Source organism: Leguminivora glycinivorella, chromosome Z (assembly GCF_023078275.1).
Source record: "Leguminivora glycinivorella isolate SPB_JAAS2020 chromosome Z, LegGlyc_1.1, whole genome shotgun sequence".
NCBI classification, from domain to species: Eukaryota; Metazoa; Arthropoda; class Insecta; order Lepidoptera; family Tortricidae; genus Leguminivora; species Leguminivora glycinivorella.
Window position 1 is genome coordinate 45673711 of NC_062998.1, and position 23199 is coordinate 45696909.

At 38.5% G+C, this 23199-nt stretch overlaps 2 protein-coding genes across 3 annotated transcripts in view; one reads left to right on the forward strand and one right to left on the reverse strand.

Moving 5' to 3' along the window:
* Positions 1–2705, reverse strand: part of LOC125240601 (WD repeat-containing protein 47) — a 135273-nt gene extending 132568 nt beyond the window's left edge. Inside the window, exon 1 of the mRNA XM_048148561.1 lies at positions 2550–2705. The gene's annotated coding sequence lies outside the window, so the exon portion shown is untranslated. The remainder of the gene's footprint in view (positions 1–2549) is intronic.
* Positions 2706–5132: 2427 nt separating this feature from the next.
* The window catches only part of LOC125241183 (dnaJ homolog subfamily C member 11), a 43615-nt gene continuing 25548 nt past the window's right edge, over positions 5133–23199 (forward strand). For both annotated transcript variants that reach the window (XR_007178723.1, XM_048149541.1), the window contains exons 1-12: positions 5133–5267; positions 6406–6580; positions 13488–13569; positions 14264–14383; positions 15241–15368; positions 16007–16198; positions 16843–17056; positions 18430–18546; positions 19163–19354; positions 19595–19728; positions 20077–20225; positions 21011–21140. Coding sequence is in view for 1 of the 2 variants with exons in the window: in XM_048149541.1 (XP_048005498.1) it covers positions 5199–5267; positions 6406–6580; positions 13488–13569; positions 14264–14383; positions 15241–15368; positions 16007–16198; positions 16843–17056; positions 18430–18546; positions 19163–19354; positions 19595–19728; positions 20077–20225; positions 21011–21140 (1702 nt within the window). In the remaining variant the exon portion in view is untranslated. The remainder of the gene's footprint in view (positions 5268–6405; positions 6581–13487; positions 13570–14263; positions 14384–15240; positions 15369–16006; positions 16199–16842; positions 17057–18429; positions 18547–19162; positions 19355–19594; positions 19729–20076; positions 20226–21010; positions 21141–23199) is intronic.

Below are 23199 nucleotides of genomic sequence, written 5' to 3' on the forward strand. Positions count from 1 at the left end.
GTTATAGAGCCTACAAATCACAGTTTTATTATTATGAAATGCTTGTAGATGGAACAGATGTCTTTGTTTAATGCCCAAATAAACCTCATATAATATAGTGTTAAAGGTGCAATTTAATATCCTGTTTCAGAATAGAAGACATGACGAAATAGATATATGTATTAGAACAGTTATTTAGAGGTGCCACCACTTTAACCAATATTTGGCCAAATACCAAATATCTGGAATACCTAATAAAAAATTAAGTACTGACTAGTGTGTGAACTGTATTCTTGAAAGGTGAGAATAACAAATATCCTAATATTAACATTTGATTTCAAATATGTATCTTTTTTTTATGAATCTGATTTCAATCTAAATCTTGGCAAATGCTGTGCTTAGTTGTCAAACAAAATGAATAAGAAATCCAACTTAAAATGCACAAACCTCATGTTGAATTGTATTTGGTATTTAGTAAAGAGAAGAGACAAGATATCTGGTATTTGGTGGTTTGGCATTTAATTTCTGCATGAAGCACTATTGTGGTGCATCTCTAGTTATTTCTTTTGTCGGAAAGGACAATAAGTATGAGTCTCCTTACAACTTTATTTTTCAAGGAGAATTGAATCTCATAAATATTGTATTGTATGGATCTGAATGCTGGGCGACAAAGGTGGAGGATGAAAGGAGAGTGCACGTAGCGGAAATGAGAATGTTGAGATGGATGTGTGGAGTGACCAGAATGGATCGGATCAGGAATGAGTATATTAGGGGAAGTTTGAAAGTTGCGCCTATAACGGAAAAGATGAGGAGTGGCAGGTTGGCGTAGTATGGCCATGTAATGAGGAGGGATGAATGTCATATAGGCAAAAGAATGTTGGAGATGAAGGTTGATGGATGGAGAGGGAGGGGTAAACCCAAACAACGCTGGATGGATTGTGTGAAAGAGGATATGAGGAAGAAAGATGTGAGTGTTGAGATGACGAAAGATAGAGGAGAATGGAAGAGGAAGACGTGTTGTACCGACCCCATATAACGTGGGATAAGGGTAGGAGGAAGAAGAAGAATTGAATCTCATAAATTGATTGAACAATAAATAACTAGCACCTACCTGGACTATGTATGTTTACAGTAATGACACTTTACTAAGTTTGGTAAGCTATATACTAATCTCAACTGAAGTTGATTATAATTTCATCAGGCCCAGGGCCAGACCTAGATATATTAGAAGAGATAATATGTGTTGCTTAAATTCAAATGTGAAAGACAACTTTATAGCTGAATCGTTTTACCAGATTCTGAAGTAAAGCAAAAAGCAACACATATATCACAAAACATTTTTTGCATTGTAAAATTCCATGTTTTACTGTGGATTTTGAACGTTGAGTTATTGACACACAAAACTATAACAAATTCTACTTCATAAATCAGAAAAACAAAAAGAGTAGGTAACTTGACTATGACACCACTCCTTTTTCACACAAGTAGTAGCTTATGTGTTGACTGATTTAATTAGTCAAATACCCTAATCTTAAAATAATGAATCTAAATAGTGCATAGACATAAATATCTCAGCATAAAATAATCATTCACATAGCACACAGGTAATGAAGTCGCTGCTTATGGTGAAAGAAAGTTGTGACTCCACAAAACTAGGTCTAATATTATGTTAATAGATGCGAGCTCAGTCTAATAAGACATCCCAATTAGTAGATCTAATGAGTTAAGTAACATACAATGTTTTTATTGATTTCTGCTAAATTAAGTAACATTAACTTTAAGGAAAGAACAATTAATTCTACGAGTAACTAGTATCTTAGTATGGAGTTATGTAGAAAAAAATATTTAACAGATCACCGATAACAGTTTCTTACACTCCTATAGCACTTATTTATTTTGCTATCTGTTATCAGGCTATACTCGATGCTTACTTTAATGTTATTCTTAAGGTCCTATCACACTTATTAATTGATTTATTATGTACGAAAAACGAAGAAAAAAATACGAATCTAACAAAAGTGATATACACCTACCAGTTAGCTTCTGTTAATAAGCCTTACGACGTGTCCAAATTAAAAGAAAATCAAAAACAAAATAAAATATGAGTTATGTTATTAATAAAGTATAGTTTATGTAGGACAAACACTTGAAACGTTGTAAAATTCCTCGGCTAATAAATTAAAAGATTAATAATTGCCGAATCGATTTTATAAATTATTCCCGTGGGGAAAGCCCGCGTGCCGTGTACTTAGCGAAATTACTGGTGCATCTCTGACAGGTAATGTACGGCAAAGAGAGAAAACATTTAGAATTTTTAATTAGCACTTCGATTTAAACGGTCCAATGTATCGCTCCATATCCGAAAACAACTCCAGAACAATCAGCCGCCTACACAAACCAACCTTACCATAAAAGCTTAAAGCCAAGGTTCCTTCAAAACCTACCTCATTCCATTTAATATCATGCAAAATAACAAGTAACAAAACTAGATATACGGTCCCGACACGATCATCGTTTTACAGTTAAGTATTAAAATTATCTGTTTTAATATTATGTTGAGACTTTTATACCTTCTGATTCCAATAAGTATCCTGCGTGGCGCTTTATTCACATACACTCACAATTCAGCCTACATTTAGTGTAATCTTTGAGAAAATTATATAAATATTATTCCTTTTTACTACATTTTTTCACTAGAGAGAGTAAACGAGAGACGTCTGTATGTAGTCCCCAGTGAGACACTAATGTACAGCCAGATAATGTTCAACCCAAGAATAATTGGCGGCAACTAGTTGTGTACGAAAGTGTTCAGACAATTATATGTGGTCGTGTCAATAATATTTTGTTCAAGAGAGTTGACATGAGAAATCTTAATAGATTACCAGGAAGAAGTACACCGTCTAAGACTCAATAATACGCGTCCACTAATCTGCACAGGAAGCATGGTCGCGCGATAGACGATAAAATATCAGGCCGTCCCTATCGCACTATTAGTAAGTTCGTTAGGGACGGCCAGATGTTTTATCATTTATCGCGCGACCATACTTGCCTGAGTAGTAGTACAACTCGAGAAAGGCCGACCCAATAATGTACCACACAAACCATACAAACAGTATTTTTTCACCACATCAACTGGTGAAGACCTTAATTCTTCGAAAAGAGATAGCAAAAATGCATTTTATCCACAAGACTACAACCTTAATAATAGTAATAATGTTAGTATAGTTATAGTTTTAAGTACCTACCCAACCTATGTCTTGTCCACTTATACATGCAATGTATTTTAGATTAAGACCACATTTTGCATGCCTAACCAGCAAAATATGTCACTGTACAGGAACCTTACCATTGTCACCTTGTTGTACCATATTTTTTGCAAATAAATAATTTATTATATAATTTATTAAAATTTATAAAGTAATTTCATACAAATTTTACCCTTCATGTCTTAAGCTAGCTGGTAGAATTTAAGCCGATGTGCATCTCTGTATATTATGTACGTAAAAGGGATGTGAAAGTGACGATTTTAATCAAGTTATGTGTCGATAGTGATTAATTGGACCTTCGAAATCTGCACTAAAAATAAACAACATAGGAATCCTAATGGGTGGAAGGTAAATAATACAGTAACTCAATAAAATTGTTGCGGGAAACTTGTTTTATTTTTTGGTTTAGCGAAAAGTTTCGAATCAATCAGTGATCCTTCGCCAGGCACGTGTTCAGTGTTCACCACGGCTACACACCTTTCACTTTGCACGACGTCCATATATTTCCGATTGTTAGTTGCGCGCACGCTGGCAGGCACCTCATTATTAGGCCGTACATTATCCAAACTCGTATGTAGTATAACAACTTAACTTACCGACTCTGACTGCTGTCCATACCGAGTAATAAGACCGTACCGTACGTATACTATACGTAAGGTAAAAAAACCATCAAATAATCACATTGTCTATGCCCATACTACGACGTCCAACTATCGGATATGAAATTTATCCAGCGTTGATCTAGTTAGCCAAGCGTATCGAATCGACTGTAAAACTATTTCTGATTTTCCTTTCTGATTGTCAGAGCAATTTTTCATTGAGTTAGCTCAGTTGTATCTTTAACTAGCGGCGCGACCCGGCTTCGCACGGGGAATGAAGTAAGGTAACGGCGGCTATCAACGCGGGTATCGAAATCGACGTCCATTACCGCCGCATTTGCAAATACGCATTTTAAAGGCAAACCGATCAATTTCCTAAAAAAAGTTACTCACACAAAGGAAGCTTGTTTAGTTGACTAATGCACATGTAGGCGCTAGAGTGTGTGAATGAAAGAGGACGATCGCTATTTGTCAGTTTTTTTGCCACGGAGGCGCAAGGAGAGGTTGTCCCATAGTGACGTGTGACGCCACACCTAAGTGAACTCCAATCTCATTTAGTAGTTTACGTAATAATTAAGGCAAATAGGTGACACATACACATAGCTCATACGTACAGATTTCTTAGGTAAAATTGAGTCTTCTGTGGGTATTCATAAAGGAGGATAGTATAGGTATATGTATTTGTCATAATTTGTATATTAAACCCTCGGTATTAAGCTCCGAATTTTGAGATGGGTTTCTATTTACCGATGGTAGAAAAACACTCATTCATACCCTCGGTAATGAAACCTCAATTCGCGTTAATAGAACCGCAGCCTGTTCATTACCACGGTAATAGAAAATTTAGGTATGTTGGCTTCAATAATTATTTTATGACATGTAATAAACTAAAATGATCCAAAAACTCTTCAAAACTAAGAGTTCAATAAATACTCTTCCATAAAAAAATTTTTTGTGGTCGTTAATGAGCTTTGATATCAAAGAATATAATACTCACTACCACCCTTTTACCATAGTATAATAAAGAGTAAAATCGGCTAAAAAGGCGACGTCAAAAGTGCATAATTTTGTTGGAGCCTAGTGATTATATTCTTAGAGTAGGAGCTTCGATCTTGGCTCGATCACGGCTTCAAAACAATTTTACCTTAATTAGCTTTTGTTTGCAGATTATGAATTTATTTGATTTATCTGATTCCGACTGTGTAAAGCCGACCTTACAGATACTCTATGGTTTGAGCTTTTTCTCGACACTGGCGACGCCGCTGTCAGAGCGGCAGTAAAAGAAATTAAGTATCTCAATATCCAAGGATTGAATTTTTTTTAGGTTTTTAATTTTTAATTTAAATTATATATAATGGATGAAGAAGGCGACAGTATTTTGATGGAAGAAAATTATTACCAGTTGCTGAATGTCTCCAAAACGGTAATTATATTATTGCATGTGTATTTCGTTAGAAATTTTACTTATTTTGATTATCATTATTATATAACGTCAAATTCGATGCTAAGCAGACAAATTCTTGTGAGAAACTCATTTTCTTGTCCTTCACCAATATTTGGGATTGCAGATCCAGCAGTTGGAGTTTAATATTTATTCTGAACTGAGACGACATGAATGTGATATTGTGTCACGTAATTTTAGGTTAGAACCGGCGATGATATGCTATTTTCGGTTCGATTTAATAACATTAAGGCAATTTTATTGTAATAGTTAATACTCAGTCTCTTTGTCTTACTAATTAATCTTTTATACATACATACATGATGAAGGAAACTTTGCGCACGTTTGGTAATGCAAATAATGCATGTACTAAAGTAACCAAAATTAAAATAATATCTTCAATTGATTTGAAATTCTCCCCTAGCTTAGGTTTTTTACTTGCTTCGTTATTTTCATTCGGTTAGAATATTATGAATATTATGATACTGCATTCCTGTCAAATATATTATTTCTTAAGACCTTGACCTAGTTTAAAAATGTGCCTGTATATTTGGATTCAGCTACGATTTACAAGTGTATGTCCGTTTGTATACATCATGACCGGAAATGTTACTGCTATATCTGCTAGTAGTGTGCAGTATGATAGCCATTTATTAACTGACTTAAAAAAAAGGAGGTTCTCAATTCAACTGGTTTTTTTGTATGTATGTTATTTATAAAGTAACTTAAGTAAACCAAATATGACACAAATTTAATCATACCATACTTAGTGAATCAACTAGCATAATCAGCCCTTATTTGCAATCTTTAATGGCTCCACTCCAGCTGTCTATTATTTAATTTATTTTATTACTGTACCACACACCATTAGGTATACATTGAAGTGAACGGTTGCTATGGTTAAGACAGCAGTTCTTAAACTAAAATCATTCACTGTTAGGGGGTTTCTAAATGGACCATATTTTAATATCACTGTAAAATGTGGTTGGTAACTAATGGTGTCCCTCTCTTCTCTCTAACATGTTAGAGAAAGTCACCAATAGGGCCCGTTTAGTTTCCCCTTTATGTTTATGCATCCCTTAAGTTGAACTGATAACAACCATGTAACTTATTGTAACAGGCATCTCCTGAGGAGATCAACAGTGCGTATCGGCGGTTCAGTCGCATGTTCCACCCTGACAAGCACAGCACAGACCCGAACAAGCAGAAATGGGCCGAGCAGATCTTCAACAAGGTCAAGGAGGCATACGAAGTGCTATCCGATAACCACAAAAGAGCTATTTATGATACATTAGGTAAGAGCATCCATCTTAAAGGCCGGCAACACAACTCCAACCTTTCTGGTGTTTCAGGTGTCCATTGGCGGTAGTGATCACTTACCATGAGGCAACCTGTCTGCTCATTTGCCTCCTTATCCTTAAAAAAGTTCTATGGACAATCAAAAAAATTTAGAATTGAAAATTGAAATATAGTATAGTTTGTCCGGCGGGCTAAGGCAAAAGAGCCATAAAATTAAGATAATTAGTTAATCAATTTTAAAAATAGCTTCAGTCATTCATTACATGTACAAAAAGCTAGCGAAATAAAATCTTTATGTACCCGCAATTATAAACGCAAATGTCTATTTAGTTCTAAGTTTAGATTATAAATTTGCACTTTAATGTTATAACAAATTAAACATTTGTAATGTCAAGATAAAATATTTGTATATAGTACTCATTTAAGTGAATTGTAAAATTCTTATGAGTAATAAAGATTCTTTAAACCTAAACCTAATAATATGTGTTAAGGTTCAATGTCAAATGAACGTCACTAAAATTGTAATAGCAATAAAAAATATTGGAGGGTAGGGTTGCCACTGTGCCACCATCGGGAGTGTCGTACTAGGACCAATGTATGTAGTAGGAAATGTGTTCATTTTAATATGACCTACTTGTCAGTAAAAGATCATTCGTGAAGTGAATCAATATATTTTATTGAAACTTACCTATCACTTGACAATTATATGAGGATGGATGGACATAGTTAAACCACGGAACGGGAAAATTCTACTAGAAAATTTGAACACGTGGGATTGTGAAGTCCGGTTAAATTACTTTACACCTATGAATTGCATGGCCATGGCATGTACCTAGTGTATGTAACAAGTATGTTACTCGTACATACTTATAATTAATTGAAATACGGCTGCACTCACTGTGTCCACACGATTGTCAAAACACATTTTCCGCTTCACATTAGGTATTACCGGTTTCCATGCTGGTGGCAACATCCAGCCTCCGTCCCGATTGAAATTAGGGCGGCGTCCGATTTCAATGGCCTCGAGAACTTTGCGTGGTACAAAACATTTCTCCCGTACCAACAACCTTGCTCTATCGAAGCGTATAAAATGGGACGCGCCGGTATCGTACGCGTGCTCTGCCACTGCGGAATTCCTGGTGTCCATGTTCTTCACGCTTCGTATGTGTTCCGACAACCTCGCGGAGACATTCCTTCCAGTCTCGCCGACATACGCTCTACCACAGTCACAAGGTATCTCGTATACCCCGGGCTACCCAGTGGGTCCTTATCTTTAGGAGAGCGCAGCACCTGCCTTACCTTTGTGTGGGGGCGGAAAATTGTCCTCATGCTAAACCTACGGCGTAATAGGCGTCCAATGGTATCCGTTACCCCTTTAATGAAAGGCAAGAAAACAGGCGCTCTCTCGACCGTATGTGTTCGCCGTAACGTGCTCGCACTTGCCGCCCGCTGACTCTGTCTCCAACTGTACCCATTCTTCTCTAACACCTGCCTTACATGCTGCAGCTCGCCTTGCACGTACTGCGGGTCACAGAGCCGTAAAGCCCTGTTGATGAGAGCGCGTGGCACCGAAGACAAATGCGCAGGGTGATGGTGCGAGTCAGCTTGCAGGTACCTGTCGGTGTGTGTAGCCTTTCTATGCACCTTATGAGTCAAAAGGCCACGTTCGTCCCGCTGCACTAAGACATCCAGAAAAGGTAGAGCCCCATTACACTCTTTCTCTATAGTGAACGTAATCTTGGGATGCTGCGCGTTCAGGTGGGCAAGTAACGGGTCTAGATCTCTGCCTGTCACTACGGCAAACACGTCGTCGACATATCGCCACCATAGCCTAGGCTTATGTGGGCAGCTCTCCAACGCTCTCTGCTCAAAATTTTCCATAAACAGGTTAGCCACCACTGGAGCTATCGGAGAACCCATTGCGACTCCTTCTATCTGTAAGTAGTATTCACCCCGCCACACAAAATATCCACTAGTGAGGCAAAACTCTATCATCTTCATGTACTCGGTGAGAGAGTCGTCGTGTTCGGCCATTCTTTTTATCAACTCTATAGTTTCCGCTACCGGTACATTAGTAAATAAGGAGGTTACATCAAAGCTCACCATTACCTCATCTTCCTGCAACATAACTCCCTCAAGTAATTGCACAAAGTGCGTAGAGTCTCGTACGAAGCTAAACGTATTACCAGTTAGAGGTTGCAGGAGACTCGACAAAAAACGGGACGCCTTGTAGGTGGGTGAGTCTATCTGGCTAACAATCATCACATGACAGGTACCTGCAAGCTGACTCGCACCATCACCCTGCGCATTTGTCTTCGGTGCCACGCGCTCTCATCAACAGGGCTTTACGGCTCTGTGACCCGCAGTACGTGCAAGGCGAGCTGCAGCATGTAAGGCAGGTGTTAGAGAAGAATGGGTACAGTTGGAGACAGAGTCAGCGGGCGGCAAGTGCGAGCACGTTACGGCGAACACATACGGTCGAGAGAGCGCCTGTTTTCTTGCCTTTCATTAAAGGGGTAACGGATACCATTGGACGCCTATTACGCCGTAGGTTTAGCATGAGGACAATTTTCCGCCCCCACACAAAGGTAAGGCAGGTGCTGCGCTCTCCTAAAGATAAGGACCCACTGGGTAGCCCGGGGGTATACGAGATACCTTGTGACTGTGGTAGAGCGTATGTCGGCGAGACTGGAAGGAATGTCTCCGCGAGGTTGTCGGAACACATACGAAGCGTGAAGAACATGGACACCAGGAATTCCGCAGTGGCAGAGCACGCGTACGATACCGGCGCGTCCCATTTTATACGCTTCGATAGAGCAAGGTTGTTGGTACGGGAGAAATGTTTTGTACCACGCAAAGTTCTCGAGGCCATTGAAATCGGACGCCGCCCTCAATCGGGACGGAGGCTGGATGTTGCCACCAGCATGGAAACCGGTAATACCTAATGTGAAGCGGAAAATGTGTTTTGACAATCGTGTGGACACAGTGAGTGCAGTGTGCTTACCTCCATCGGTCGACACAGCCGCGCTACCAGAACTCTACACAACAACTACAGCAGCAGACTGCTCTGCGCCCCCCTCCCCCGTCCTATCAGCGCGCGCGCAGCGGGCGGAGCGGCGAGCGGCGCGTTCAGTTTGCGGAGTCTAGCCGTCGCGTGAACTCCTATACGCCTGAAGAGGGGCCTCCGAATTGGCCCGAAACATGTCGCAGCAATAGCGATATAATAACGTGAGTACAACCGTATTTCAATTAATTATTTGAATATGTCTCACGGAAGTTTAACTCGTACATACTTGCTGAATATATCAAGACCTATATATGTGACCTATTATTAGTCTATTATTCCTCACTCCTCAGTATTTAAACTAATTTAGTCCTGAATGAATGTTTGCTTACTATTCGCCAGTCTATACAATAGGATTGATATAAAAACTTCAGAGGCGTATTATTATTAATAATAATTTTACACATCGGAATTAACAAAATTCATTTATTTGCATGAACAAAATTACATTATGGAAACTAAAACAAAACAGATCTTAAATAGGCTCTACTTAATAGATTGAATAATATATAGAATCTTATTCAACTTTCTTTGTGTTGCTAATATGTCGTGATCAGGTATTCAAAACTTAGCTTAGAAAGAATTATTAATGTTGTGTTATTTTGTTTACTTGTGACAACCCTATACAGGATTAAATTTCTTTTGTTCGCCAGACACAATCACTTCTTTCCATCACTTTTGCAAATAATAATGCTATTGTAACGAGTTTTAATTAGGGATGTACCGACTAGTCGGGAAAGCCGACTATCCGGCCAAATTTGTAGTCGGCGATTAGTCGGCGACTAGTCGGCAAAAAAGGCCGATTAGTCGGCACATTATAAGTGATAGAAAAACAGTACAAACATAAATTAACAGCTGATATTGTTGTATTATGAACCTATTTGTTATGTTGTTAGTCAAAAGAACAACTGCGGTAATCACAGAAAGAAATGTCCTACCAAGGACTATCGGTTTCATAGGCAGGATTCCTACCCACAAGCCAAACCGTTTGTTAAAAATGGAAATTCTATATCAATATTCTCATTGACCTTTGAACCTTTAAAAAATAATGAAAAGCGCCAACAAACGACCAATGTCATTCAAAAATTTTGATAAATTACTCTAAAATTATGTTCTGGCCGACTAGTCGGCCGACTAATCGGCCACCCAAGCGCCGACTAGTCGGTAGTCGGCCTAGTCGGCCAAATCAATAGTCGGTACATCCCTAGTTTTAATAGTTTTATGGCTTTTCTGCCTTACAGAAAGAACGACTATAATAGTATTAGTTTACCCCACTCTTATAATTTTGTATATTGCATATGAGTCCAAAGTTTCTTTCTTATTTAGTTAGAAATAACTGATGTTACATAATTTGCTATCACTTTTTGATGGTAAAATAGGGCCATTTTACATTACTATGGAGAAGTATTCGCTTATTGCTTACTTGTAATTTATGTAATTACTAAAATGTTGCTTGTTTCTTGCTTAACCCTTAAATGCATGGTGATGTCTAATTGTATATAAATAAATAAAATAAAAAGCCTTTTATTTCCTGTTATTATGTACAATGAAATCTTTGCTGTTTGTTAGTAATTGTTAGTTTTTTTCTCTAGTTCTAATTTAGTTTTTTGTTAGTGATTACATTTATATTTTAAGTAAGTTTACAATTATATCTTTTGATAAACAGGAACCCCTTAGGTGAAGGCCTCTTCCAAAGCTAGCCATTTTTGTCCAGCGATTTTTTTGATGTCCTCATCCCAGCGTGCATTTGGTTTTCCTTGTCGGCGCTTTCCAGCAGGACCTTTCCATGTCGTAACTGATTTCGTCCATCTGTGGTCCTTTAGGCGCGCTATGTGTCCAGCCCATCTCCATTTTAATTTCTTTGCCTAGCTGAGAGCATCCATTGTTTTTGTTTTAGCTCTTATTATGCTGTGTCTATTTTGTATATCTTTTTCAGATTTAGCATGCTGCGTTCCATGCCTCTGATGCCTCTCTGACATGTAATTATCTTATTTTTTGCCTTATCGCTGAAATTCCAAGTTTGGCATCCGTATATTAAACTGGGGATTAGGCAAGTGTCCATAACTTTATTTTTTAACGATATAGGCATTTCACTTTTAAATATTTCTTTATAGTTCCAGTACTTGCCCCATGTGATTTTGGTTTAGGCGTATAATGTCCCACTCGCAAAACGTCTCTTGGTCCCTTTCGCAAAAGGTCCCTTTTATAAAATGTCCCATTGCCAAAACGGCCCTTCTGCAAAATATCCCGTTCTCAAAATGTCCCTTTATATAAATTACGTCCCTTTCGCAGAAAGTCCCTTTCACGAAATAACCCGATCGCAACACGTCCCTTTCGCAAAATGTCCCGTAAAAAATGGCTCGTACCAATGAGTTTTTTGGAACTGTGTTTACTAGTTGCTTTTCGGTGAAGGAAAACATCGTGAGGAAACCGGACTATATTCAAGTGGCCAGTATTGATAACAATCTGTATTATTACCTCTTTAATCCATAAGAACCTGGCTATTTGCAAACGGGACGTTTTGCGAAAGGGGCATTAGGCAGCCGTGACTTTCAGCGATAGGGGTATTTTCAGAAGGGACATTTCGCGAAGGGTATGGGTCATTTTGATAACGGGACGTAATGCGAATGGGGTTTTTTGCATAAGGGACAATTAGCAGAGAAGACGTTTTGCGTATGGGACGTTATTATAGCGGAGGGACGTTTTGCGAGTGGGACATTATACGCCTAAACCGTGATTTTGACTCTCCTCTCTATTTCCAGTTCATTGTTGTTATGGTTGAAGCCAATAATTTTTCCCAAATACATATAATGGTCTACATATTCTAATGGTCTGCTGTCTAAAATTAAATCTATTTTTTTAAAGTTTGGTTTGGTTTTGGTTTTGTTTATATTTATCTCAAGGCCTACTTGTTTACTAGCATTGTGTAGAGTTTCTATCATAGATTGAAGACTACATGCTGATTCTGCTAGTAACACCAGATCATCTGCAAACCTGAGATGGCTTAGATACTTGCCTTGGATAAATAAACCTTTGTTTTTCCATTCTAGTTTGCAAATAATGTTTTCTAATATGGCTATGAAGATAGTTGGGGACAGGGGGTCTCCCTGTCGTACTCCTCTTTCTACTGGAAAACTTGGACCAATATTATCTAACTTTATTTTGCTGGTGCTCTTGGAATATAAGTTTCTTATTATACTTATGTATTCTGGCTCTACCTCCTGAGCATTTAAGGTATTCCATATGCAGTCATGAGAAACAGTATCAAAAGCCTTAAAAGCCTATAATTGTATACATGCATCATATATTTGATGGCCTATGACTCAATATGTAGCTAACCAACATCACATTTATAGCCTAATTATTATTCAGTATTTACTATTATTTAATAAATAATTAAATAAATTAAATAATGTAATGATTTACTATTTATTAGTTAAGGATAAAGATGAAATGGCGATGGCGATTTTTAGTATGTAATTTAGGCAGATTTTTTCGGAGTTAGTAATTAGTTTATGTTTAAACATTTTATCATGGGGGTCACAAATAGTGTACCTTTCTAATAGTAGTAAAACTTTACAAACTTACCAATAATTATATACAAATAAGTTTTAGCCTATTTAACTTCTAACACTGATTTAGTATTAAAATCTGTATTCAATATTTTTCCAAGAGTCAGAAAACCATCGTCTATCACATATATTAATATCTCGTTAAAAGAAAAATTCATGCATTTAAGGGTTAAGTGATTTGTAATCTTAGAGAAATAAATATGTTTGAACGGATCTGAAGTGAAAGTATTCAATAATCAATATATTTAAATAAAATGTTATTAACAGGTAAAAGAGGTTTGGAAGTAGATGGCTGGGAAGTTATATTTCGAACGCGAACTCCTAGAGAAATTAGAGAGGAATATGAAAGGTAAGTCATAATATTGCAAATACTAACGGTAAGTCATCATATTACATTGAAAAAAAAAATGGATCAGTTGCAATGGCCCCCAGTCGAAATTGTCTTGATGTACCTTTTATAACACTGTTTTAACACATTCAAGTTCCTGATCAGCCTAAAATATGTATAAAATTATATACAACGTGTTTTTATTAATTTCCGATAACTTTAAGGGAAGGTTCTTTAGGTGAATTACAATTAATTTCTCTAAAAAATGAATGTATTAACTATAACTGTTATCAAGTTATTAAAAAAATAATTGTAATGGCTCAATACATGTAGTCATTTATAATTTCTTAATATTATTTATTATGATATGTGTGTCGCTTAACTTCAAATTCTGGTAAATCCATTCTGCTTTAAGGTTGATTATTTATAAAAATATATATAATCTGAAAAAGAACCAACCTTATAGCAGAATGGGTTTACCCCGAGTCTGAAGTTAAGCGATACATGTTACGTGAATTACTTGACACTACCATGAATGTCATTCGTAAGGGTCTCTCACACTGATAAATTAATTAATTATGTATGAAAATGATGAAAACAGTTTTTTATTTAACAAAAACTGATATACGTGTCTATTTTAATGGTAAACAATAAAAGAAACACGGTGTATAAAATATTGCATGCATAAATAAAGCACTAGTTATTGTTGTGGCAGGTTAAAGCGCGAGCGAGAGGAGCGGCGGTTGCAGCAGAGCGCCAACCCTCGCGGCACCATCACCCTCTCCGTCAACGCCACAGACATGTTCATGAAATATTACGATGAATATGAAATCATGTGAGTAACATTTCAATAGCTTATTTTCACCTCCTCAAAGAAAACCTTATATTCGGCCTGTAAAGGAAGGAAGTGGCACCAGGGGCCTATTGCATAACAGTTTACAAATTACAAGGGATAGTCCCCACCCAAAATACAAATTGTTATGCAATAGGCCCCAGGTCCGATAAAACTTTGACGAGTGGCTTATATTGAAGCACGCCTAAAAAAAGGTAAAAAGTAGAGATGAGCTATAGAGAAGTTGAACCTATAATACAGAATAAATTTACCTATTTTTATTTGTATTTTATTGCATCGTAAATTAATATGATTTGATAAATGATACTTTTTCAGTACAGTTGGTGTTTTTTTACGCACTAGTGCGAGAAGTGGTTCATTATATGTCAGGTCGAAACTTCGGAGGGCCATCTGTAATGAAAAAACGTCGTACGATACACGTGCGAATTTCGTAACTCGTGTCGATTTAAAACACTCCCTTCGGTCGTGTTTTAATTTATCGCCACTCGTATCGAACTTCCTTTTTTACGCACTTGTATAGTAATGTACTATATTTTCTTTGTGAAAGGCTCTAACTAGACTAAAGCGTTACAGTAACTATGCTGTGTATAATGTATCACAAATTAACTGGAAGAAGATCGATCCACATTGGAATGTAACTTCTATTCTTGTAATCAAACTTGATTATAACTATTGGTTCAAACAAACAAAAACATTTTTTTTTTATTCTATTTATAAGGGTACTCAACTATAATTGTTTTATTATACATATTACTTTCTTATAAGTACTTAATTATTTTAAGCCAATAATAGACGTATTGATTAGATGGTTCACATACATTATTTTGTTTTGTCAACAGAGAAGAATCAAATATCCTACCTAATATAGAGGTATCAGGCATGACCATTCAGCAATCCATAGACGCGCCAATAACATTGAGGGACACCATGACTCTCTCAGGAAATATATCAACGCAAAACGGAATCGGTAAGAATTCACTTTCATCTGGGACTATTGGTAGCGGACATTTACATGATGCGAGAACTGGCATACGGATTACATTGCAGTTATTGATTGGTGCGCTATTCCCAAAGTATTAAATTGACTGCCTTCTAAATGAGCTATACGGCGCGCAAACCTTCATGCGATTTTAGTTACATACATTGCGGACTGTTGTGGTCATTATTTGGCTTAAACTTGTAGCAGGAGGGCTGAGGTTTTCGGCTTAGAAAAGAAGAAATATTATTATAGGACGTTCAGAGATCGGACGGATTTGCGACATTCTTAGTGACTTACGTCATTTTAATGACTTTTAGTATGAGATGACGCACAAAAATCCGATCTCTGATTATTACACAGATTGACTGAGACCCACAGTAAGTACAAGAAGGTTTGTGTTGTGGGTACTCAGACAACGATAATTATGCATAATATACAGATATTTATAATCATAGAAAATACCCAAGACTCAGGAACAAAATAAATATTATCTGTGTTCATCACACAAATAAATGCCCTTACTGGGATTCGAACCCAGGACTGCTAGGCCAAACCAGTTGACATCAGTGTACAACACCAATAATTAGGACAGTATCTTTAACAACATACATTTATTTTCTTTTCAGGCACCGGCTCCGTGAACCTATGCAACCGGCACCTCAGCTCCGAGAAGGGTTGGACGGAGTTCGAGTTCGGCATAGGCAACGGCCCACTGCTGGGCTTCAAGATGTTCCGGACGCTCTCCCGCCTCATGTTCCTCAACTGCGGCACTGTCATGCAGTTCACACCGAGGGGGATCGTGCCTAGTCTTGTCTCAAGTATGTCAACCATCTTTTTAGCATATTTGATTTACAATACTTGAAAAATTAGGCGCTAAGGGCGAATATTATCCACTTTCTTAAGTACCTGTAACGACGAGAGAGGTCCTGCCATCTAGGTATCCAACTGAGAAACAAATTAAAGAGATACTGTTTTTAACCCTTAAATGCATCACCTCGACAGAGATTTGTTCAAATTTGAATTTTGACATGTTGTCAATAGAGTCAAAAATACATGATGCATAATTGCATATAAATATACTTCACTATGCATTTAAGAAAATAGGTACTAAATAGTCATATATGAATTATATCCTGAACTGTTATACACCAAAGAAAAAGAGGCAAGGTCTATCTTTTGCTAAACTGTCTTCAGCTTACTCAGCGCATTCAGACGGAACAACATAATCTGATTTGTTCGCAATTTGCATCTCGAGTTTTCTTTGCGTAATCTTTTACCCACTTAATTTGATGATCGTGCTAGACTGTTCGTGTCGCTGACAGGTACGAGATTTGCCTTATCAGAAGTTGGCGAAATGAGCTGTATTTTGTATTTCTGATATATCGGACTGTAGCGGTTAAAGAATAAATCCAGAAAATAAACCACCAAAGGACATAAATAACCTAAAACCATCTATTTTCAGCAATGGCGCTCCAACTGGACGCGCACTCCGTCGGCTACCTGACGTACCGCGCCGGCGGGCAGGGCGGGTCGTCCATGACGTCTATATACGTCCGCGACTCCGAGAAGTACCACACCAACACGGCCATCCAGCTCGGCAACCCGCACTCCTTCATATCCTTCAATATTATGAGGAAGATGCCGCAGCATGATATGAAACTGCGCTTGGCGTTGAAGTAAGTTATTCCATTACCTTCTTAGGGCCACTTGCACCACCCGCTTAACTCAAGGTTAGTGGGCTGTCAACTATCAAATCCCATATAAAATGGTGGGTTAATCTTGGGTTAACCCTCCATTTTCGGTGGTGCAAGTGACCCTTAGGTATACGTTAACACCGAAAGTTCGTCCATAACGTCCATACATATACGTCCGCGACTCGCTACGCTGTGGCACTGGTCTCACCGCAAGCTATAAAAACAAACAAAAGATAAGCACTCCCGTGCAATTAAAAGAGACAGGGCGATATTAATAGCTCACCGCTGGGCGAGTAGCTATAAACATCGCCGTGTCTCTTTTATTAACATTATCTTGACTCACCGGAGTGATTATCTTTTGTTCGTTTTTATAGCCGATAGCTCATAGTTTACTAGCTCCCGGTGGGACCAGTGCCTATAGCTCACAAAGCGCACTTGTTCATATCCTTCGATGTCTTTATTTTTCAATGGAACGACACGTCAACATTACATTACCTTCTTTGTAATGATGAACAACGAAGTATTAGTTTGCAGTGGATTTCTTGTAGAAGCTTAGTTCATTTAAAACTCAGACTAGTATGATCGTACTTACGTAATCAATTTTAACTTATTGACCATTATGTGACATTACCAATGTAGTTCTTAGTATTTTCTGCACAGCTTTGATTAGTCAGTCAACTAAAAGAGACAATTAATTTTTAATATACTTAGATGAAATAAATGCCACACTTGTTTTCATTTAAATATATAATTGTTAAGAACTCAGAACTTAGATGCTCATGGCTCATGCGATTGCACTCAACTGACTATGCGAATTACTTTATTATTTATATACGGAATGTTTATGAACTGTAGGTAGCACAGATATCTCTTGTTCATAAGCGGATGTAAAATTTAAGCTTCCGATATGGGCTACTAGCTTTTGCCCGCGGCTTCGCTAGCGCTAAATTCGAAAATTGCGGAATGCTCCATACAAACTTCCACCTTCCGTTTTAGGGAAGTGGGGGGTTAGAAAGAGACAAAAAGTAGCCTATGTCACTTTCCATCCCTTCAACTATCTCCACTTGAAAAAATCACGTCAATTCGTCGCCCCGTTTTGCTGTGAAAGACGGACAAACAAACAGACACATACACTTTCCCATTTATAATATTAGTATGGATAAGATGGCAGATATTGGCAGAAAATGTACGTGGAATGTTGATTGCAGCGCTTGCTTTGGCGTCAACGACGTAGTTTATATTTCTGATTCAAACTATGATGGATAATAACGTGCACGGTTCCTATACAATTTCTCCTTTGATCCACTTTATAATGTATTTTGTTAAGTATATGACAAATGTGTGTAACTCCACAGACTGGGTACCTTCGGCGCCATAGCGGAGTACGGGGCCGAGAAGAAGGTGTCGAAGAACAGCAGCGTGTCGGCCGCCGTGATGCTCGGCGTCCCCAGCGGCGTCATACTCAAGCTCAAGTTAGTATACATACACCATAGAGGACTAAGTAAGGGAAGAGTTGTAAGTCCATACATCAATAAATGCGAGTTATTTGTATAGGCATAGTTAAGTCACAGTATAATAAAGAGTACTATCGTACAGTATGGCCACTCCCGCTCCCCGCTCAAAGTTTCGCCCACCCCCTCTCGGTTACCTCACAGTTACCGCCTGTCAAAAATGCGAACAATCGACCTATCATATTTCACTCATACAAGCATAGTACGCGTTCACCTACACGAGCTTAGACTGTGTGCTAGGAACGCGCCTCTTTCATATATTTGATCGCCAGTGTCTGAGGTGTGGTTAAGTGACATCTAGAGACAATTACGCGTCAATCACGCGTCAGCTGGCGTAAATTATCATACTAGGTTAAACCTTACTCTTAATTTTATTCAAATAAACATTACATTTTATTCGTCGAATAGGCCACCGATGAATATTTACACGTCTACATACAATAGATTGAAAATAAAATTGAAATTATAGTCGATAGTATTAATTCTAAAGTGTAAAGCTACTATTATTGATACAGATATATAAGGTCTCTGAATGTCGAATTACAGCTGAAAACTACAAATTTTATATTTTTTTTAGATGGACATGTTCAACACAAACGATAGTGGTCCCCATCCACTTGTGCGAAGAGGTGATGCCGTCACCGGTGTTCTACGCCACAGTGGTTCCCATGGTCTCGTGGCTCATCCTCAAGAAACTGGTGCTGGACCCCATCGCGCGGGAGCGGTCGGAGAGAGAGCGACAGCGGTCTATGGAGGCCAACTTTGAAAGGTGAGTAGGTCCTGGTAGTCGAATCAGGAAGTAGTTCATAGCTGTTTCCGAGAGATAAGCGAAAACTCCACAGCTTTTTAGAACATGCATTTCTTGGCCTATATGTAGATATTTTCATTCATTAATTCGTTCTTTTCATGCCAGTTCTTGTGGATTGCCGTAAAATATGTTCCGTAGATCAATAGTTTATCAAATCAAAAATGAAATATATCAGTTTTAAAAAATATTTTATTTTGTCAGGTTACAAGAAATGCAGCGGCAAGCGCGAGCAACAGTAGAGCTGATGCGAGAAACCTACTCCAGGATACGGAGCGACGAGGAGAAGAAAAAGGGCCTCGTCATCCTTCGGGCGTTGTATGGGAAGCTACCTGCGGGTGAGACAAATTTACCGTTACTATACTTAATAACCCTTAACCTGTCATATAGCGCACCATGCTAAAAGCTGTATACACAATCACGCCTGTATCCCATGAAGGGGTAGGCAGAGCACATGAAACTACTCAAGTTTCAGTGCCACTCTTGGCAAATAAGGGGTTGAAAGAAAACGAAACTGTGACATTGCAGTGATAGGTTGCCAGTCTCTCGCCTACGCCACAATTTAACCCATATCCCACAGTCGCCTTCTACGACACCCATGGAATGAAAGGGGGTGGTGAAATTCTTAACTCTTATTCTTATAATGTAATGTAATTATAATTTGATATATTGTTTATTTTCCCCAGGAGCGTCAAGTCACGAGGTTGAAGCGGAGCCGACGGGCGACGCGGCTTCGCCCGAGTCTCCGACCGCGTACAGCGAAGTCATCGACGTGACGATACCCGTGCAGTGCCTCGTCAAGGACTCGCGGCTAGAGCTGCTAGAGGCCAGCAAGGTACGTACAACACTTGCGTAGACTCGAGTCTGCTCACACTCGGCTCGAACAGCTCACAGTGAGGTCGAGTCTGCTCACAGCTCCAAGCAATACGGAAGGCACCCGGCATTCGCACTATTTTACCCTCTGTCGAAGCATATAGCCGAATAGCATGCGTGGTGGCGTGTAGTGACTTTCCGCACACAAAAACTTTTCTACGTATGTGCATAGAGGAATAAGTAAGGGAAGAGTTGTAACTCCATAAATCAGTAAATGTGGGCTATTTGTATAGGCATAGTTAACTGACATCTAGCGACAATCACGCGTCAATCACGCGTCAACTAGCGTAAATTATAAGTACTGCTACTTGTCAATAGATGTCGCGACGAACGAAAAGTCTAATGCTCACCAATTTTTTGCTATTATTACAATAGTATTAATCAGTATTCTGTTTTCAATTCCTTCTGCTTGTAATATAAGTTGTAAACTGTTCTAATATAAAATTTTTGGCAGACGAGACACAGTTGCCATCTAGTATCGAGTAGTGGTACTGATAATTCACGCTATTTGACGCGTGATTGACGCGTGATTGTCGCTAGATGTCACTTAACTATGCCTATACAAATAACCGCATTTACTGCGCGGGTTATTAACCTCAGTTTTGACAATTTGGCCCATGTTCTTAGCTTGATATGTGTTACAATGTCAAATATTATAAATATAAATTAGAGGAATAAGTAAGCTGAACTCTATGCTGAACATAACAGATTTGTTTTCCAACTGTGCATATTATGAATTGTTTGCAGGCGGACCTGGCCGGCTTCTTCGACCCGTGCGTGGGCGAGGAGAAGCACCTCACCATACAATACACCTTCCACAAGAACCTGCACTGCTGCACCGTCGCCGACACTCAGCCCGTAGTTCTGCCGCGCAACAGTAAGTCCTCACATCACCACTGCTTAACCACCACCATTAAAAATGAGAACTTTTTATCCTTCTTAGGAGAGGCTTTTGTTAAAATGTATAAAAAAAGTCAGAAACATTATTAAAATCGGCATATAACCAACATGGGCTTGTTCGTGTCAAGGCTCGGAACCGGTTTATTTTTTACCGGTGAAAATCGGTTTATTTCGATTTTACTCCGAACTTTCTAAAGAACGCGAACGTTATGAGAACTTTATTTTAACCGAAATAAACCGCTTTATTCGACGAGCGGCAAGACGCACAGGCGCCGCGTAAATACCTACGTTCACGCAGCGACTTTTTTGTTTGGTTAGAACAGTATTACCTACCATACTGCGGAATAAACCGGTTTATTTTGATCTAAACCGGTTAATCGAACCTTGATTACCATTATCTTGCATATTTTTTTTGTCATATTTTACCTTCGCATAACAACGCTTGGCAGTATCCTCTTCGCAGAATGACTTTTTGCATACATTTCTTGGCATACTGTCATTTTGCAGAATTATTTAAAGCAGAGTAATACAATGGCATAATGGTAAATTGTATAATAGTCGTATAATCGATTAATTATTTTGTCGAAAATTGTGTCGCATTCTATTGACTTGGCATTCTGTCACTTCGCACAATTGTCTTAGGCAGAATAATACATTGGAAATTTGGCATATAAATGTTGATGCGCAGAATAATGCCACTTATGTTTTATTTATTTTTTACATCAAAAAGGGTTTTCTGGTTTACTCACTGTCAACCTAACACCCTCCTCCTCGCTTCTCTCGTCGTCGCACCTAAACCGACTCTGTGACATATAAGATTTCTGTGTCGTGTGAGTATTGTGTCTGGATAGGGATTCTAACCTAATCTACATTTCTGTCAATATTTGTTTTGAGTAACTATACACCGTGTTTCACTTAACACTAAATACCTGAAAACAGTTTGTTCAGAATCGAGAGTAGAATCGATTGAGCTATATCTTGATGAGGGTAATATTTTTATTTAAATTAGTATTATTAGTTATTTTTTACGTGCCCATTCTATTGTACTCGTAATACAACATTGTGTATATAGCATTGCTAGAGGTTGTTTACCTTTTTCAGTATTTAGGGGTATTAATACTGGCTGGTTACTTGGACGATTATTTTTTCCGCTACTAGTTTGACGTTGTTTGTCAGTTTAATCTTAATGTTTATCATAAGTCATAACAAATTGAAGTCGTACCACTGCAGATGCGCGGGTCCAGCGTCCCGTTACTCCCGTTACACCCCCTCCATGCGGGGTGACGCCACGCCGCAGGAAGGAAGGAAGCGTCGCTTTCACCCACGCCGTCGGGTGGTATAAAAGCCCGCCGGGGCACATCCCAAATCAGTTGACATCCCAGTCTGCTCCTAACTAGGACCTTACTCTAGGCCTAAGATAGCTCCTTGCTAAGTACGGAGAAAGCCCGTTCCGATCACACATTGCGTAAACCCCTGCGTTTGGCGTAAGGTCGCAATTCCGATCACACACGGAGAGTCTTCTACTAGCAAGGCGTGAGCCCGGTTCGGAGTACGTCTCGTCACGTCACCTCTTTTCGGTACACCCGCTACCGTCGCGTCCATAGTCAAAGTGAAGTCACGGAATTCGTGTTACTTAGTGTTACTAGACTACATTGTATAAGAATAAGACTATTTGTGTAAACTCGCGTGTAACTCTTGTGTTGTCTAAATAAATCCAATTGGAATCGTTGTTGTTGTTCTGTTAAGCCAGGCCTGAACCCTCACCATCTTATAAGAGTGTCGACTTATTGGGACCCTCAACCCAATTAGTCTGCGCTCGGTAAAGGGAACACCATCACCCCTTAACCGCTTTTACAGTACCTAATTACAACCTTGTCATTTTGAATATTGGGTTTAAATTTGCTTACTGCGATTACCTGTCCAATTTGAAGTTTACTGTGATAAAGCTTTAAAGTGTTTTACAGTGACATTTTAGCTGTCTATTGGTAAACCTTATGTCGTTGCAGTAACGTACACAAATAAATAGTCTTATGGTT